The sequence below is a fragment of the Diorhabda sublineata genome, chromosome 3, assembly GCF_026230105.1.
Source record: "Diorhabda sublineata isolate icDioSubl1.1 chromosome 3, icDioSubl1.1, whole genome shotgun sequence".
Classification (NCBI taxonomy): domain Eukaryota; kingdom Metazoa; phylum Arthropoda; class Insecta; order Coleoptera; family Chrysomelidae; genus Diorhabda; species Diorhabda sublineata.
Window position 1 is genome coordinate 25,350,635 of NC_079476.1, and position 20,507 is coordinate 25,371,141.

Below are 20,507 nucleotides of genomic sequence, written 5' to 3' on the forward strand. Positions count from 1 at the left end.
AATTACGTCAAATGCAAATCGCCTATTTCACTTTAAACAATTTCCGCCGATGCAATAATATTCCATTTCGCAAATTGTAAATACACCTGCAGATGTTGTAACTCAAGTTGAGAAACTCAAAACGTTAGTGGCAGCCCATAACATCCTAATGTTATCAACATTGAATTACTCCTCGAGTTCTAAGTTCTAAGTACAAACTTTCTTAATCTAATATTGTTTGGTATAACTTTAGATGGAGATATACATGTAGGTGAGTCGACCCATATGTAAAGAGAATGTATTTAATCACATCTAATTTTACCAAGTTAACTGATTAACCTTATATTTCAATCAGTTGATATAGCTTGCTATAAATAACATAATAATTCGCAACTGGAATTAAATGGGAAATTTATACTGTTAACAAATCACTTAATCCTAATCCGCCCCTGTCCAAATTTACTGTAGTAGTATTATCAATATAAAAAAAATCAATCAACGAATGATTTTTCAACTTATCATTAGAACGTTATAATTATTTTATGACTAACTGCCCTTTATATTTCATTACTCAGTATGTCGTGTGACTAAGACACATTTTTTGTCAAAAATCGATTTTATTCGTCAATTTAATCTCCTTCAAGAACAATACAATTATTCCAAGGCTTCTCTAACTACTCGAAGTCGTGCTTGAAGAAGGATTTGTCTTTTGCCTCAAATAAACTTCAGTTCCAGCAACTGCTTCTTCATTTGAGCTGAATTTCTCATGGGTGAGCATTATTTTGAGATCAGTAGTCACTGGGGATCAGATCTGGACTATACGGTAGATGAAGAAGCAATACGTTCAATTCAACCATCGTTGCCATCGAATTGTGAATCGATGCATTGTCTTGGTGAAACAGTGGTTTTTTCTTCAACATATAAGACCGTTTTTCCTTGATTTTTGCAATCAAATTATCCAAAAACTCTATTTAGTATTCACTTATGATTGTCTCTCCATTTTGGAGATAGTCGATGAATAATATTCGATGCGCATCCCAAAATACTGAATCCATAACCTTACCAACTGACTGTTGTGCCTTTGGACTTGGTTCACCAGCTGTAGTCCACTCAGATGATGATCGTTTTGAGCCCGGAGTGAAGTGATGGATTCATTGTCACATATCGATGCAAAAAATTTGATTTATTACGTATTAACATGACCAAACCCTGCTCAGAAACATCAAAACGTTGTTGATCGGATGTGAGTAAACGCGGCAACCATTTTGAAAAAATGGTCAAATGTGCATGCAAAATTGCAAACTGATTTCTTCACGTCCTCAGCTATCTCGAGCAATTTCAATTTACGATTAGATGTAACCAATTTTTTTTATCAAGAAGCAGTCATAAATTAACACACGAAATAGCTTCGCTTAAATAGCTGTCACTTTTGTCTGACCAATCGAAATGTCATAAAATTTCAAAGATAGTCTTTAGAAAGTTGGTACTACATAAACGTCATATGGATTTGACAATGGCGGCGCCATCTGTATGTCAATCACATGATTTATTAAGTGATGTATTTATCTGTTTATAATATAATAATAATAGCTCACCATTCCTAGTGGGTTTGCTCAGCGAAAAAACTCTTTAGATCCTCTTGTTGGGGTGGATCAGTTTCTATAATACACCTTCCCGCTTTTCGGCCGCCACAACTTCTTGTTTCTTTTCATTTCCTACTATTTACTAACTCCTACTCTGCTTAGGTCATCTTTTAACTATTTTTCCTTCCTCTCGAAGAGTAACACTTCAATGTATTTTCATCCCAAATCCCAAAATCCTTGATGTCGTTTTTCGAAAACCTTTAAATCTTGGTGAAAACGTTTCCCTCATACGTCACTCATATTTCCCGAGTTTTAAGGAAAAAACTCAGATGCGAGTGCAGAAAATGAATCATCTTATGAAAAATTTCCAATAAATCTAGCAGCTTCTTCGTGACTTTCACTCTTTTATTTGGTAAAAAATTTTCCACAACCATTTTGAATAACTTTTTAATAAGCAGTTTCATTTACAAATCAAAGGATTTCAAACTGAAAATCTTTCATAATTTTACGAATTTGTTGGCCAAGATATACACCCTCTTTCAGTTTTTCCTCTGTATTGTTTGGAAATACTATTTCTAAATACCGGAAAGCATCCCCTTCACAAATTTTCCCATGAACCCCAATTTGATTATATCCCAATATCTTCGTAACCCAAAAGTAATAATAATTTTCGTATTTACTAGGTTAGGTTAAGTTTTATTAATAAGAATCATTTTCGTGATTACTAGGTTAGGTTAGGTTAGGTTAAGTTTTATCTTGATTTGCATTTGTTAACGAATCTACAATATGTCTTCTCTTTTTAGAAAATATAAACTGTCCACAAACATTACAAAAACGATTAGAACTTTGTTAACACTCTTTACTCGACATTTTAAATCAATCCGAAACAAAATAATTGTCATCTGAAGAAAGTTCAACTAGTGTTTTTGATCCTATACCACAACAATCGTGTATTTTGAATCCATTGTTTTGAAAATAACAAAAGTAGCTTCACTCAAATGGCTGTCACTTTTATTTGACTTATCGAAATGTCATGTTATTTTACACATAACTTTTTGAAAGTTGGTAATTCATAAACGTCATATGGATTTGACAATGACAGCGATAATTATAATTTTAAATAAAATATCAACTAAGAGCTTTTCTTTTGTCATTAAAATAGTCAGTTTTTCCGATTTTACGTTATATTATATTATCCGTTTTGTGACAAAGCCATTCTGCATAAAATGGTTTTGTGTTTCCACGACCAACAGGCATCCCATTACGAGATTCCATTAAGAAATAACACGTACTGGACTGACAGATAATGTTTGTTTAACATGACAGTTTGAGACTGTAGAAAATTGAGACTTGGTTTCGTAACGAAAACATTTTACATTATTACAGGGTGTTTCTATATTCGACCGACAACGCTCTGCCACAGAGAGATCTCAATAAATGATTAATTTTGATATAGGAAAACGAACCCTTACTGGGCCTAGTTGCTGAGATTCAAAATTTTAAATCAAAATCACAAATTTGCCATAAATCAAGAACGCCTTTAAATTTTTTTTCTCAAATTTCGTTACCAATATGCTTCTTGATAAAATAAAAATTTGACATTAACAAACTTTGGGAAATTTTAACCAGTGGCGCGCTGTCAGGCTTAGTTGTCACTTTTATCGCCATATTTTTTACGCCACTGGAACAAACTCTTATTTAATTGTTTAGTTAAAAACGAATAACCTTTTATGAAGCTAAAATGAACGGTGTTGTATGTTGTAGAAATTTGCCTTTTAACAAAAGTCGGCAGATAATTAAGAGATTATTTTGATCGGGATTAACCAGTTGATTTCAAACGGGATTCTAACCGCCCTTTATCTCAGAAACGATTCACCGTATGAAAAAATTTTTGGAACAAAAGTTGTAGAGAATTTAATGCTCTACAATATTTATAATAAATACAAATAGCGTAAAATCCATCGGAAATGAGTTATTTGCAAAAATGTGCAAAACAAAAGTTTTTTGATTTTTGACCCACGATTTTTAAAGCTGCTCACATCGAATTATATGTGAGTTTTGAGAAAAGTTTTAGGATGTAAATTGAACAAGTTTAAATGACTTTATAGCTGGGTATTTCGATTTTCCAAAATTCTTGCCTAAATCCACCGAAAATCACTGAACTATGAGATTTCTCTGTGGTAGAGCGTTGTCGTTCGAATATAGAAACACCCTGTATATTATGTAATACTTTAATTTAAAAATAGTACGAATATTATATGTAAAAAACAGCACGAAACTCAATTACAGATATTTTTCAAAATGCTTGATTTGTCGTTTTAAGTTTTACTATAATAAAGTGGATCCAAGCAGCTAGTTAAAAAAAATTGTGTGAAGCTTGTTGAGACTTGTCACGTTCATTGAGATTTTTGCTAATACCCTCTATTTCAAGACCATACTTTGAACTACATTGAGAATTATTCTCTAACAGATGAATAAATATTATCAGTTGAAAAAGAAATGGTGTTCCCACGATGAATAATTTCTTTTTTCAAATGAACTTCATTTGTCTTGTTATTTTTTATGACCAGCTGTTGTTGTGAAATTATTAAATCAGTCGAGGAAATATTGTTTCAAAGAGAAGTTAAGGGGGAAAAATCTACATACCGTTTCACATTAAACTCAATTCAGACCCTACTGTTTCAAGTTTTGGGTCATTTCGCGTAGTAAATGTTTTTCAACACGGTAACGTTTTTATAGAAGTACTAAAGAAAAAGGAGTTAGAAGATCATTTTAATGGATAACAATAAAGGAATTTGGTTCCGAAAATATAAAGCTATAAACTTCTAATTACCTTGGAATGCGTAGAATCCAAAAACCCTCCTCATTTTCTATACGAACTGAATTATGATAATTTTCAAGGAAAATTTACATATTACCAACGCTATGATGTCGATTTTCACAATATTCGCATTAAAAAAAAATGTTTTCTTATAATTAACTGTATTGGCATAGAGAAATATTTCATTAATTAAAAGTTTGGTTATTAAATCCAAACGTTAATTAGTTGTGGCATCACTGTATTTGACATTGACGTATGTTACTGCGGTGACAATTTGTTAATAGTAAACGTTTAAAAGAGGCAAGTTTGTGTGAATCAAATTTTAGGAAAATCCAATTTTTTGCCTATAATAATGTTTTTTTTTATAATCGAATGTATGTTTCTTTGATATTTCGTCGTTCGTTGATGCAGTTCTATTTTTTTTATCTTATTGATGACCTCTTGTTCTATTTTCTAGATACTGAGATGTCTGCCCTATTTATACAACGCCATAATCATTTTTTTTATATTTTCTTTCTTAATTGAAGGAATCTAATGAAAAATTGGGGAAAATGTCAATGTATATGAATACATAAATAAAAATATTTTTTCTAAAAAGTAATTTCTTTGCCTTTTTCTCATTTTGTATTAAAGTTTATCGTAAGAACCGATGATAATTCCACAGGAATTTTAGTAGTCTCGAAAAAATACAAAAAAATGTATTTCTAAATGACGTTTGACCAAAAATAAAACGAAAATGTAAATAAATAAAACAATTTTATTGGTTAGATACTTTCTCACAAAAAAAAAATTAATTATACAATATTTATATTACATTACAATTAACAGAAATTAAATTTTTGATCGTATTGTCACAAATGTACACATTAAATTTTTGGATAGCAGTCACATATAGCGTTTAAATTAATACGAAGCCTTAATTGGCTCAAATAAATACTTATTATCCACATTTTTTTGCTTAAAGCCGATAAAAAGTCCTCTGAACACTCTTCATAATACTCTAAAGTCTATCAGTTTTTTTGTACACACTTTTACGAGTCGTTACAAAATAAAATTTCGGGGGTTTCTTCTCCATCTTCCCAACGCTCTCCGGAAATCTGGAACAAAAAAAATAGTAATTATCATAATTATAACACAATATATCAAAAATTACTTGTTTTTTTTTATCAAATATTATATTTTCTCAAAAATTGTACTTTTAACATGAGACCTAAAAAATTGATTGTCCTTTTGACAACGTTATCCACCTTATAATTATAACGATTTCGTTCTTCTATTTCTTGGAAAAGTTTCACAGGATATTAATTAAACTAATTATTCATGAATAATGTTTTATTTTATATTTTAAGTAGTCTTGCATCATGTGAAACAGCAGCAACGTCTGTTGGCCGCAAAGTTTTAAGCTTCCGAAACTTTGTGCTTGAAATAATAACTTAAGACGAACAAAACGAAAATTGACTTTATAGAGAAAGTTATTAATTAGAAAAAATAGTATTGAAAACTAACTAACAAACATAAAAAGTATTAAAGATAAAGATAGATGAATAATAATATAAAAATATAACAAAAGACAATAAAAATTAATAACACAACGGGAATGTGAAGAAAGAGATAAAATTAGACATACGAACAGTTAGGACAAAAGGGAATCAAAAAAAACAAATAAAGAGTGCAAAACATATCAAATGTTGAGTTAAAAGTTAAGATAAAAAAGGAAAAAACGCAAAGAGAAAGGACAAATAGAAAGTCGAATTAGAAACAAAAACCAACTAAGATGTTGAAGTATAGAGAGAAGACAAGGAGAAAGAGAAACAATGAAGTAAGTCAAAGCACAACAGAAGACGAAAAAGTAAGCGGAAGACAGCAAATAACAAGGAAATATAAAGAAACACAATCAAAGGCAACACAGGATAACTTTGGAGAAGAACAGATAAATAAAGGCAACGAATGACTACAAAGTAGAAAGGAAAAGAAGGGCGACGAAAAACAGCAAAAGAGAGAAAAAGACAGAGAAAAGAAATGAACAGAGATTAGAATCGGGTATAAAAAACATCTAGAAATATCAAAAGATGTCAGAAAAGACAATGAAATTTCTTAAAAGACAATAAAAGACGATAAAATTGAGGAAAACAATAAATAATAATGGAATATAAAGAAATTGAAACAATGGAAGGTAACATAAAACAACATTAAAGAACAGAAGATAAATGAAGGCAACGAATGACTGCAAAGTATAAAGCGATGAAAAAACAGCAAAAGAGAGAGAAAGACAGAAAAAAGCAACGAAGAGAGATTAGAATCGAAGATAAAAACATTTATGAATATTGAAAAATATCGAAGGATAAGAAAAGACAATAGAATTTGTTAAAAAACAATAAAATATGAGGAAGACAACAAATAATAATGGAATATAAAGAAATTGAAACAATGGAAGGTAACATAAAACAACATTAAAGAACAGAAGATAAATGAAGGCAACGAATGATTGCAAAGTATAAAGGAAAAGAAAAGCGATGAAAAAACAGCAAAAGAGAAAGAAAGACAGAAAAAAGCAACGAAGAGAGATTAGAATCGAAGATAAAAACATTTGGGAATATCGAAAAATATCGAAAGTCAAGAAAAGACAATAGAATTTGTTAAAAGACAATAAAATATGAGGAAGACAACAAATAATAATGGAATATAAAGAAATTGAAACAATGGAAGGTAACATAAAACAACATTAAAGAACAGAAGATAAATGAAGGCAACGAATGACTGCAAAGTATAAAGGAAAAGAAAGACGATAAAAAACAGCAAAAGAGAGAGGAAGACAGAAAAAAAGGAACGAAGAGAGATTAGAATCGAAGATAAAAACATTTATGAATATTGAAAAATATCGAAGGATAAGAAAAGACAATAGAATTTGTTAAAAAACAATAAAATATGAGGAAGACAACAAATAATAATGGAATATAAAGAAATTGAAACAATGGAAGGTAACATAAAACAACATTAAAGAACAGAAGATAAATGAAGGCAACGAATGATTGCAAAGTATAAAGGAAAAGAAAAGCGATGAAAAAACAGCAAAAGAGAAAGAAAGACAGAAAAAAGCAACGAAGAGAGATTAGAATCGAAGATAAAAACATTTGGGAATATCGAAAAATATCGAAAGTCAAGAAAAGACAATAGAATTTGTTAAAAGACAATAAAATATGAGGAAGACAACAAATAATAATGGAATATAAAGAAATTGAAACAATGGAAGGTAACATAAAACAACATTAAAGAACAGAAGATAAATGAAGGCAACGAATGACTGCAAAGTATAAAGGAAAAGAAAGACGATAAAAAACAGCAAAAGAGAGAGGAAGACAGAAAAAAAGGAACGAAGAGAGATTAGAATCGAAGATAAAAACATTTATGAGTATTGAAAAATATCGAAGGATAAGAAAAGACAATAGAATTTGTTAAAAAACAATAAAATATGAGGAAAACAACAAATAATAATGGAATATAAAGAAATTGAAACAATGGAAGGTAACATAAAACAACATTAAAGAACAGAAGATAAATGAAGGCAACGAATGACTGCAAAGTATAAAGGAAAAGAAAGACGATAAAAAAACAGCAAAAGAGAGAGGAAGACAGAAAAAAAGGAACGAAGAGAGATTAGAATCGAAGATAAAAACATTTATGAGTATTGAAAAATATCGAAGGATAAGAAAAGACAATAGAATTTGTTAAAAAACAATAAAATATGAGGAAAACAACAAATAATAATGGAATATAAAGAAATTGAAACAATGGAAGGTAACATAAAACAACATTAAAGAACAGAAGATAAATGAAGGCAACGAATGACTGCAAAGTATAAAGGAAAAGAAAGACGATAAAAAAACAGCAAAAGAGAGAGGAAGACAGAAAAAAAGGAACGAAGAGAGATTAGAATCGAAGATAAAAACATTTATGAGTATTGAAAAATATCGAAGGATAAGAAAAGACAATAGAATTTGTTAAAAAACAATAAAATATGAGGAAAACAACAAATAATAATGGAATATAAAGAAATTGAAACATTGGAAGGTAACATAAAACAACATTAAAGAACAGAAGATAAATGAAGGCAACGAATGACTGCAAAGTATAAAGGAAAAGAAAAGCGATGGAAAAACAGAAAAAGAAGGAGAAAGACTGAGAAAAGAAACGAGCAGAGTGTGTAATTGGTAATATACAAACAGCTAGGACATCGAAATATATCGATGATAGGGAAAGACAATAAATATCTTAAAACACAACAAAATACAAAAAAATGAAAAAAAACAGCAAGTAACGAAGAAATATAAATAGAAATAGTGATAGAAACAATAAAAGACAGCAAAGGATAAAAAAAAACAATAGATAAATAAAGACAAAAAAAGCAATAGGAAAAGAAACGAAATTTAAGGAAAGACATCAAATAACAGATAAATATTCTATAATATATATTTATAACATAAACCTTCTAGTTTATTTTCTGAATCCAGTCCTAAGTAATTTCCTACCTCGTAGAGCTTTCAATGAAACTTACAAGGAACATCGAGATTGGAGGTGGAGGCGAAATGTATAGAGACACGTTCTGTAGTTGACATTTGTGTTTTCTTAAAATCCTCAACCATTTACCATTCGCTATATTCGTCTATACGAATTGCAGAAAGCTTTTTCTCGTATTTACATAGGACAAACATCTCAATATTTGGGAAATAGATTGTATAGTCATCAATAGAATGAAAATGGAAAACGCCAGCAGTAAAAAAATAAATTTAATTATATTCTAATACTTTCGAGGTTATGGTCCTTATTCTTTGTATTTTGATCTATTAATTAATAAGTTGTCATAGGCAGATAATATTTTGATATATATCTACAGTAAAATATGAAATAGAAATTCGTTGAAGTATCTTATTTTGAAATTTAATGAATTATGGGTTGAACAAAACTTCGGACCCACAACAAAGTGTACTAACTTTAATATATTCCGAGCTAATTCTGTATTCATCGTCTGGGAAATAATCAATTAAGATTTTCGGTGGTTTTAAATTGTGTTATTTCTTGTAAAAACATTAAATTCGTATATTTCAAAATTCAATATTCAAAAATGATGGTTGATAGAATAAATTTCAATACGAAAACCCTCATAATCTAGCTGACAAACACCTCGTTCTAATTAACATACATACATATATGTATATACTTACTATTGCAGTTTTTTTTCACATTTTCGTTATTATTTGTACAACATTTCATTTTTTGAGTAGTTTTTTAACGTACGAACGAAAACCCAATCTGCGCTGACCCGTATTGTTGATCTTTCATTAATTTTTATTCCACCCGGTAAATCTGCACTTCACTGGCTTTTTAATTTCATTGTTTGATTTGCATTCATATTCTCTAGAAATGCGATTGATTTTACCTTTTCCCAATCGGATCAGAAAGGATTTCCATCGACATATACCGTGGACTCCATTATGGAATGTAAATTTCATACGATTACAAAAACAGTATCGAAGTTGGAATCCTTGGAGAAATAATACACGAAATAATGTGCAGAAAATGGAATTTCTCTATTTCGAGAAAAGGATATTTTGGGTATACTAACGTCTCAACTGATTTAAATGTTTTGTAGTCGGTACGTACATAAAAGATAATAAATTTGATTTCTGGGTAATAAAATTGTGTAAATGATCATAATTTATAAAAAAACGATTGAATACACCCCTGCACAACAACAAAAGTGTTGGATATTTATTAATGACATTTTGTTTTAAAAAAATTTTGCAACAGTCTTTGTAGCAGTCTGTTTATAAGCCCAAAACATCTACCAATCATATGATCTCCATAATTCTTCAGAAATTCTACTCTAGCTTGGAAATCATCTCAATTTCAAATCAAAAAACCTTATCTAAGATTCTTGACGCTATCCATGAAGCAACAATAAAAAGTCTCCCTAACCACAACGAACTCACTCACGGCAATTTGATGTCTCCAGAAAATCAACTTCGAATTCGTCGAGAAGCACTTTATAATCGACTGCAGACAATATTGACGAAAACAAAGATTATAAGTATGAATTTACCGTACCATAATATTTATAATACCCACCCTGATTATCATAAAGCAGTACTTCCCTTAGTTGTTCCTCAATGTTTCCTAACCTCAAATTTTCATTTCCATCACGTGTTTCAAACTACGATTTATCGAATATATATTGTCTACTCTTTTCTTTTTATATTATATATTGTGAAACTTCAAAAGTTGGTCATGTATTAAAAGAACATCATGGCGTCGTTATTTTGGGATGATTATCTTAAAAAATAAGAAAATATCATTGGAAATTATTATCCGAACTTAATGCAACGTTTGAGGGCAGAAATCAAAAAAAAACGGTCGCAGTCGGCTAAGAAGAGTTTTGAATTGCTATCTCATGCACCCTATTTGCCAGATTTAGCCCCCTCGGACTATTTTCTGTTCCCAACTTTTCTTTGTTCGGCCAGGTACTTTTGGGACCTTCCTCGTATATTACAGTCATGAATAGATTGTAGAAAATCTTTCGTCACTATTTGGAGCTTTTTCTTTTTCTTTTTTACTGCCATCTTTTGCTTTTCTTTCTACAGTATCGATACTGTGACAGTTGCTTATAGGTTATTCAATATTGATGAGACATAATTTTAGTATTTGAAGGGCACAAAATCGTAAAATAAAATTATGAACAGCATACTTGGTAAACCTACTAAATCCCCAGATTTAGTGCCGTTAGAAATATTTTCATCTGTTTATAATTCTAAAAAATATAAAAATAATTTAAATCAGTTAGTCAGAAATTCTTTAATACTTAATAATTGATTTTCTGATAGAACAATCACTTAACCTTTCTATTCAAAATGATTATATCGAATCGATACGTTGAACGCTGGAGAAGTCAATTTCTTTGAAAAGTATTTTCATCCACCAGTAATGCAGTGTGCGCTTCCTTTTCAATTGAAAAACAAACAATGTATCGTCGCAACTATTTTTCATCGAAAAACGTCGTCAAACGTGATTCTATTGGACGTCAACGCGAAACTACTACTTACATTTCCGGCATAAAAGTGAGGAAACTACTGGAAGATTTCTTTAGATAAAGTTCGATTTCTACATGATGTCGTATCGAATTTCTCCATATATTTCCACGTTTAACAATTATTACTATTTTACATAGACAAGAACTTTAATTTTGGCAACACTGAATATGTCAAATCTGACATTTGAAGTTTGACATTTTTAATGGTGAACGTACTCAGAACGTGTTGTCATTCGAGTGCTATCTGGATTAAACCACTTGTGAAAATCAACTCGCTTCGAAGTACCATCACCAAAAGCATGAAACAATGGATAAAATAGATGCTTTAAAGCACTGGTGTCGAAGGATTATTATCTCACTAGTGGTTAAAAGAAAAATTCATTCTCAATTATACAACTCGTATTGGTAATAGTTAATGCCTCTCAACATAATGCTAGAATCTAATTTTTCATGGAAAAAACGCAATATTTTTATGAGTTAAAAGCGATTTGCTATGGCCAACCCGGCTTCCTTGTGAACCCTCCAAGGAAACATTTTGATTCATACAATGCAAGTAAATTTTTTAAAAAACGAAGTTTTATTACCACTCAATGTATTATCAAAATTTCCTGAAGTTTGTGATTATTTTATAAGCTATTATCTACGTCCCTGTTTGACCGAAATATTTAATAACCAGAATGGAACGGATGTCCCCGTGGGAATCCTTCAACATCCTCCGAGATCACCTCTGGGTTTTTGTTTAGCATTTTTTAATTTTTTCGAAGTTCGTATACAATAAGGAAGTGTTTGTTTTAGCACCGTTAAACTTTTTCGAGGTTTACGAAACTTTTTTGGATCGATAAATTACTACTCCCAAAGGAGAAGCTGCTATAAAAATTTTAAATTATAATTTTGGAACGGAATCAACTATTTTCAATTTTGAATAAAACTTGTATGACAAGATTTACATTGGGGTCAAATTTGGTTATTTAACTACACAAAATATATGATATTTCTAAAAAATATTGATTAGAAGTGATCAAATATTATTTTTTTGGTGAAAAATCGGATTATGTAACCCAATCGAAATTACGAAAAATCAAATTTAGATGGCACTGAAGACAAGCCACCCTAAAATACAGATTTGGTTTATATTGAGGACCAACCAATCATTTTTTTTTTGTTAAATACGAAAAACTAAACGTAAATTGTTTAATTGAGTATGTAGTGGCCCTTAAAGTACTTAAAGACTTTCAGATAAACTATCTATTGTAAACTAAACTTTATAGAAATTTATAGAAACGTCAAAATTGTTATAGTCGCGGATCAAAATTTTGATTCATTCTTCTCATTTCTCAAACTAACCGTTTCCCCTTTTTTTCTCTCGACGTATAAGAGATTACAAAGAGTCTTTGCTACCCGACCTGAGGATATAGTCTTTTCACAGCAAAGAGAGAAAGAAAGAAAAAAATGGGTAGCAGGATGATCGTTATTTTAAAGGTCATTGGAGTCGAAAGCCGAGGGCTCGAATATATGAGATCAATTTGTTTCCTCACCGAGATGCTAGGGGATCGGAAAAAAAATATACATTATTAAGGGTAGTTTATGGAGGGTGGAAACGTTTTATTATTTTTTAAATGCGCAGAAGACGTTTACAAAACGTACATTCCGATAAACAAACACGCATTTTTTATATCGGCTGATCATAACCTAGACACTGAGTTTTCAAATACTAAAAATGCATCAAGAGGAAATATTTGAGCTGGAAAATTATGAACAACAATTTGTTTGAAAGAAAATGTTATTTGGAAACACTGATGACTTGTTTTTGTCAAATATTCTGTCAAAAATCCAGATTATATGCTTAAAGATTGTAGATGATTTTGGTAAATTGGTAAAATAAGTGCTTTCAAATTTTGGACACAAACTATTTAGCGACAACCACGAAATGATCTCCAACACTGTAGCTGTTGGCAAAAGAAGCACTCAATTTCCTCCTTAGTGCCTTAAAATATATCTGATCCCTTAGAAAAAAAATTGAAGGGCAAAGCTCATTATAAAATGGTGCTGATCTTAAAAGAGATTTGAATCGTTCTAATCAAGCTTCGGAATTGTTAGATTCAACCCTTCATTTATCAGCTGGTTTAGTAGCTTCTCAAAAACCAATCCAACCAGTTCGCTATCGATGTACACACCTCAGAAAGATGTACATCAACGATCTACTCGAGAAAATTGCAGATCCGATCTATAGTTTCGCCGTCGATGTTTTAAACATTCTGGAATTGAGTAGAAGCGATTTGATTGAGTTTAAGGCAGCAAATACCCAGGTTGTTGTTTTTCTAAAACGGCTGGAGCTACAGCTCAGAATTTGGTCCTCTCTGGACATTAAATATCACCATCATCGCGAATTCTTTTGTTGGGTGTTGAAGTTGGAAGAATGATCGACATTTTTCAAGGTCAACAAAGTGGTTATAATAAGTTTTTTTCTGTTTTATATGTCTTTGGGACTATATAAGAACATTGGGTACAAAGAAACTGGTTGTTGATAGAAAAAGATAAATTATAGTCCAGAATTCATCAGTAGTTCGTGACAAACTTGTTTCACCACCATTATATATAAAATTGGGCATCATTAAACAGTTAAATCAGTAATTATCTAGCATTTGTCAAAACATTTTCCAGCTTACTATGGAAAAGATCAAAATCGTTGTTTTTTATGACCACCAAGACAACTTACGAAAAAATCTAGACATTCTATGGTTGAGCTAGAGCTAAGGACTTAAACTTGTAGAAAACCTTCTGTTGCAATTTAAAAATATGGGATGAAATGTGAGAACAAAACTCGACTTCCTCTATAATCACCTGGAGAGGTTTCCAGAAAATTAAGAAGATACGAGTCAAGAAAAGAGAAAATGGATGTTGGAGATACGATTTTGATTTCAGACTATTATTAGTCACTTATACATCATTTTCCAAAGTTTACATATCAAAAACGCGTTTCTGAGTTATTTCTTTTGTATACATACATATCTGAAGCACAGAAACTAGGCTAGATTCTTTCAATTTTATTTTAAACAGCATACCATATACTTAGTCGGAAAAAACTGAAATTTCGAGGTACATCTGACATCGTCGCTTCTTGTTTTATCCGTGATTGAACGGATCTTCTTAGAAACAGCATCAAAATTACTTATCTTGTCACTTCATTCAACTCAACACTTTTATACGCCTTCAGAGTCTAATTTTGTCCTAATTACTTCCATACAAACATGCACTTACTTCAGTTATGCTAAAAGTTGAATGTCATCGCAACACGAACCTGTTGAGAATCATTAATTAGTAAGAAAGATATGAAGTTGTGTTTGTCTATAATTTTTCAGTTTACCGACTTTTCTTTGGGTGAAAAGTGCCGCGATTTCTTCTTTTAATAAAAAATCAGTGACTAATATTATCTCGACGTATTTAAATATATAATATACTAGTAATACCTAAAATTTTTCTAAAAAAGAATCGCTTTGATATCTCATTTCGCCATGAAGAATTGCTAAATATACGGTTCCGTAATAAAACTTTTTGTTCAACTCTTTGAACCCTTTCCTAGTCGAATTTTTAAAATCGCAGAAATTGGTTTTTAAGTATTTGTACAGAGAATGTTTTAGTGCAAAAACGGAGTCGAAATCTCAATTAGCGGCCGAGAAAAACGAAAAAATCGAATTTGCAAACATATCCCGTTTTATCCCTTTAAAATCGAAATTTCGCAAAATTATTTCTTAGCGCACATCTACACACCGATACAAACATACCCTCAAAATTTCATGTCTCTATCTTCAATAACCTTGGCTGGACGTTGATGAGTGAATGAATCAGTCGGTCAGTCAGGACATCCTGAATGAACGTTCGCAATAACAAAATCAAGTACATGTCTCAAAAGAGAAGCTTAGCAAAATAGCTTAAGAACGCATATTTTTACTCGTACCTAGACATCGAAATTGCCGAATAATCTATATCGAGATCTAGATTTGACTAGAACCTGGACAGCTTAGAGCCAAGAAGAGACCTGACTCTGTTTTACCGATACTACCACTGTAAATGATCTTTCCCGCACTGTCTAACATAATCCCGCCAATTTTAGGGACTCATTTCTTTGGAGAAGTGCGAGCCTGTAGAATCAGCTACCAAGGCACGTCTTTCACTACAGAAGTTCAAGGCGTCTTCACCATTCGAACTAATCTGGTTGAGCTTGCTTTAGCAATATCTACTCGACAGGCAGACATGGTTCATGAGCACCGAGCTCGTCTACAGACACCCAGGAAGTCAATTTATTTGGACTCGTTTCTTTGGAGAAGTGCCAGCCTGTAGAATCAGCTACCAAGGCACGTCTTTCACTACAGAAGTTCAAGGCGTCTTCACCATTCGAACTAATCTGGTTGAGCTTGCTTTTGCAATATCTACTCGACAGGCAGACATGCTTCATGAGCACCGAGCTTGTCTACAGACACCCAGGAAGTCAATTTATTTGGACTCGTTTCTTTGGACAAGTGCCAGCCTGTAGAATCAGCTACCAAGGCACGTCTTTCACTACAGAAGTTCAAGGCGTCTTCACCATTCGAACTAATCTGGTTGAGCTTGCTTTTGCAATATCTACTCGACAGGCAGACATGCTTCATGAGCACCGAGCTTGTCTACAGACACCCAGGAAGTCAATTTATTTGGACTCGTTTCTTTGGACAAGTGCCAGCCTGTAGAATCAGCTACCAAGGCACGTCTTTCACTACAGAAGTTCAAGGCGTCTTCACTATTCGAACTAATCTGGTTGAGCTTGCTTTTGCAATATCTACTCGACAGGCAGACATGCTTCATGAGCACCGAGCTTGTCTACAGACACCCAGGAAGTCAATTTATTTGGACTCGTTTCTTTGGACAAGTGCCAGCCTGTAGAATCAGCTACCAAGGCACGTCTTTCACTACAGAAGTTCAAGGCGTCTTCACCATTCGAACTAATCTGGTTGAGCTTGCTTTTGCAATATCTACTCGACAGGCAGACATGCTTCATGAGCACCGAGCTTGTCTACAGACACCCAGGAAGTCAATTTATTTGGACTCGTTTCTTTGGACAAGTGCCAGCCTGTAGAATCAGCTACCAAGGCACGTCTTTCACTACAGAAGTTCAAGGCGTCTTCACCATTCGAACTAATCTGGTTGAGCTTGCTTTTGCAATATCTACTCGACAGGCAGACATGCTTCATGAGCACCGAGCTTGTCTACAGACACCCAGGAAGTCAATTTATTTGGACTCGTTTCTTTGGAGAAGTGCCAGCCTGTAGAATCAGCTACCAAGGCACGTCTTTCACTACAGAAGTTCAAGGCGTCTTCACCATTCGAACTAATCTGGTTGAGCTTGCTTTTGCAATATCTACTCGACAGGCAGACATGCTTCATGAGCACCGAGCTTGTCTACAGACACCCAGGAAGTCAATTTATTTGGACTCGTTTCTTTGGAGAAGTGCCAGCCTGTAGAATCAGCTACCAAGGCACGTCTTTCACTACAGAAGTTCAAGGCGTCTTCACCATTCGAACTAATCTGGTTGAGCTTGCTTTTGCAATATCTACTCGACAGGCAGACATGCTTCATGAGCACCGAGCTTGTCTACAGACACCCAGGAAGTCAATTTATTTGGACTCGTTTCTTTGGACAAGTGCCAGCCTGTAGAATCAGCTACCAAGGCACGTCTTTCACTACAGAAGTTCAAGGCGTCTTCACCATTCGAACTAATCTGGTTGAGCTTGCTTTTGCAATATCTACTCGACAGGCAGACATGGTTCATGAGCACCGAGCTTATCTACAGACACCCAGGAAGTCAATTTATTTGGACTCGTTTCTTTGGACAAGTGCCAGCCTGTAGAATCAGCTACCAAGGCACGTCTTTCACTACAGAAGTTCAAGGCGTGTTCACCATTCGAACTAATCTGGTTGAGCTTGCTTTTGCAATATCTACTCGACAGGCAGACATGCTTCATGAGCACCGAGATCGTCTACAGACGCCCAGAAAATCAATTTACTTGGACTCCTTTCTTTGGAGAAGTGCAGGCCTGTGGAATCAGCTACGTCTTTCCCGAGCACCACAACCTACAGAAATTCAAGGAAGACACCACTCGAACTACTCGAGTTTAATGAGGTTTACCCTCTTATATTTTCTTTTCACATAAGAAAAATATTACAGTTAACTTAATAACAAGAAATTACGAGGTAAATCGTTGCTCTCATTATTTTTTTATATCAAACCACGTATATTATTTTAGTAAATTATACTTACAAGAAAATAAAAAACGGTAAAACATATTTCACGTATCTTCGTGGTTGTCAAAAATGATTGGTCTGCAGGTTCCTTCGCTAGGAGATGGTCCAGGTTGTTGGCAAGATAATCCAGGCTCGCAAGTCCCACTAAAACCTAAATCGCCCCCGCAGGGTTCACCTTCGGTCTTTGCGCATTCTTGACAACATCTGCAAGTACAAATACAAACATAATTACGAATTCACATATTAGAATTGCATTATTGATAATTTATTATTGTTATTTGGTGAAACAAAAGGTCCTTGGAGACGAACATCACTGCTAGATCTAAGTCCGTTATGCTAAATAATGAAACCTTCTACTCTCTATATAATCGCCTTGACGATTAAGGTCAAAAACCTTTGCAATACCCTCTTAATAAAATCAGTTGTGATAGTTTACACGTCAGTTCGTGAGCGCCGCCCTCCAAGCCACTACTCAAGTCAGGAAAAACCTAAAAATCACGCGGTGCTAGATTGGGATTGTATGGTGGGCGTTAGACAATGTCCCATTGAATTTGTTGAATAAGTCTTTGGGTTACACGGAAGTCAGATTGTTTTGATTTGATGCGTTTCTCTCTAAATCGTTAAATTTCTAATGGTTCTTAGCACTCATAAATATTTCAATATCCGTATAAGTAGTAACAGAGAATTTATATTTCTAGAAAAATAACATAACATATACTTGAACAATATACTTTTCCTAAGAATTTTTCTCTCACTTTCCATAACACACATTCGAATTGTCATCTATGATAGTGGGAACCAGAATGTCGTTAAAAAGTAGTTAATAGGAGGCTGCGATAGATCAAAAACGTGGAATTCGGCTCGATTAACAATCACGTACAGTTAAATACGCGACATTCAATATTTACTTTGTAACTCAAACATACTTATTTGGTATAAATACTTTATTCATCATAATAAACGAAGAGTGACCGACATCTTGAAGGTTGAGTTCTCACTAATTGGAAGCCTCTTAACTTCAATCAAGATATATACAACTCTGAAGATTAGCGTCTAATATTTGAGTGTAAATGGTTACCTCTGATCATTCCAGAAAAGATTGTGTTAAAAATTCGAAAATAGTACTACAACTTTCTATTTGGAGCTCCAGAACGTGGTACTACATATGAAAATGTCAAGATTTTGTAAAATTCATGATTTGCCAACCAATTCCGTAGATAGAATATGCCAAATTAGTCCATTTTGATATTCTGAATTAACTTTTAAAAATGTCAGTACCTAATAGACCTCCTACTCCAATTTTCCACATCAGCAGCTAAATATTGATTGAAGCAAATGTTTAGAAATGGTTATAAACGATTGTGGTAATCCCATAGTCATATTGGAGTGAGCAGAACAAATATTTGAGACCAAATGGTCACCCCTGATGCTTCCAAAGAAGATTATGTTGAAATTTTGGAAATAGTACTACAACTGTCTATTTGGAGCTCCAGAACGTGGTACTACATATTAAAATGTCAAAGTTTTGTACAATTCATGATTTGCCAACCAATTCCGTAGATAGAATATGTCTGAATTAACTTTTAAAAATTTCATTACGTAATAGTCCTCCTACTCCAATTTTCCACATCAGCAGCTATATATTTGATGAAACAAATGTTCAGAATTGATTATAAACGATTTTGGTAATCCCATAGTCATATTGGAGCGAGCAGAACAAATATTTGAGACCAAATGGTCACCCCTGATGCTTCCAAAGAAGATTATGTTGAAATTTCGGAAATAGTACTACAACTGTCTATTTGGAGCTCCAGAACGTGGTACTACATATGAAAATTTCGAGGTTTTGTACAATTCATGATTTGCTAACCAATTTCGTAGATAGAATATGTCCAATTAATCCATTTTGACATTCTGAATTACCTTTTAAAAATGTCAGTACCTAAAAGTCTTCCTACTCCAATTTTCTACATTAGCAGCTATATATTTGATGAAACAAATGTTCAGAATTGATTATAAACGATTTTGGTAATCCCATAGTATATTGGAGCGAGCAGAACAAATATTTGAGACCAAATGGTCACCCCTGATGCTTCCAAAGAAGATTATGTTGAAATTTCGGAAATAGTACTACAACTGTCTATTTGGAGCTCCAGAAGGCGGTACCCTTATGAAAATTTCGAGGTTTTGTTTCATGATTTGCCAACCAAGGACTACAACTGCTTCTTTAAAGCTGCAGAAGTTGGTATTTCAGGATTTTGTACAATTTTGGTACTTTTCCATTAATTTTTTCCAAATTTCGACATTTGTTTCACATTAACTAACTGTTTTTAAGTCTTATTTCGTTTTTTATGCATCAATAAATCTATTTTCGATAAATAAAGACGCGAAACTACGTAAATATCTATTCAAATTGTACCGGAACTTATTTTTCAGTCATTATATTTTATATTGAACGAGCTGAAAATACGAAAGCGCTCTGCGTCAAAATATTGGTAAGGAGGAATTAATTATCTCCAATGTCGGTTAGGTATTATATGGGATTTATTTATGAAGAGCATCGCGTACACCTGATTAAAATTAATGAGAGACTTCGGAAGCAATTCTCGTTTATAAAATCTTTTTCATTTTTTAAATGAATTTGAAAGGCAAATGATATACAAATTTTAACTACAAATTACATGAATACCTTCTCTAGCATCCGCTGTTGAGTTCTAATAAACAGCGATGTCCCTTAATGGTGTCAAAATCTACACAGAATGAATG

General features: G+C 32.7%; 1 protein-coding gene across 1 annotated transcript in view; it reads right to left on the bottom strand.

Moving 5' to 3' along the window:
- Positions 1-5,122: 5,122 nt before the first annotated feature.
- The window catches only part of LOC130440931 (insulin-like growth factor-binding protein 7), a 45,554-nt gene continuing 30,169 nt past the window's right edge, over positions 5,123-20,507 (bottom strand). The window contains exons 3-4 of the mRNA XM_056774333.1: positions 17,758-17,945; positions 5,123-5,480 (exon numbers count right to left, since the gene is read on the bottom strand). Of these exons, the coding sequence (XP_056630311.1) occupies positions 17,786-17,945 (160 nt within the window). The 3' untranslated portion in view covers positions 5,123-5,480; positions 17,758-17,785. The remainder of the gene's footprint in view (positions 5,481-17,757; positions 17,946-20,507) is intronic.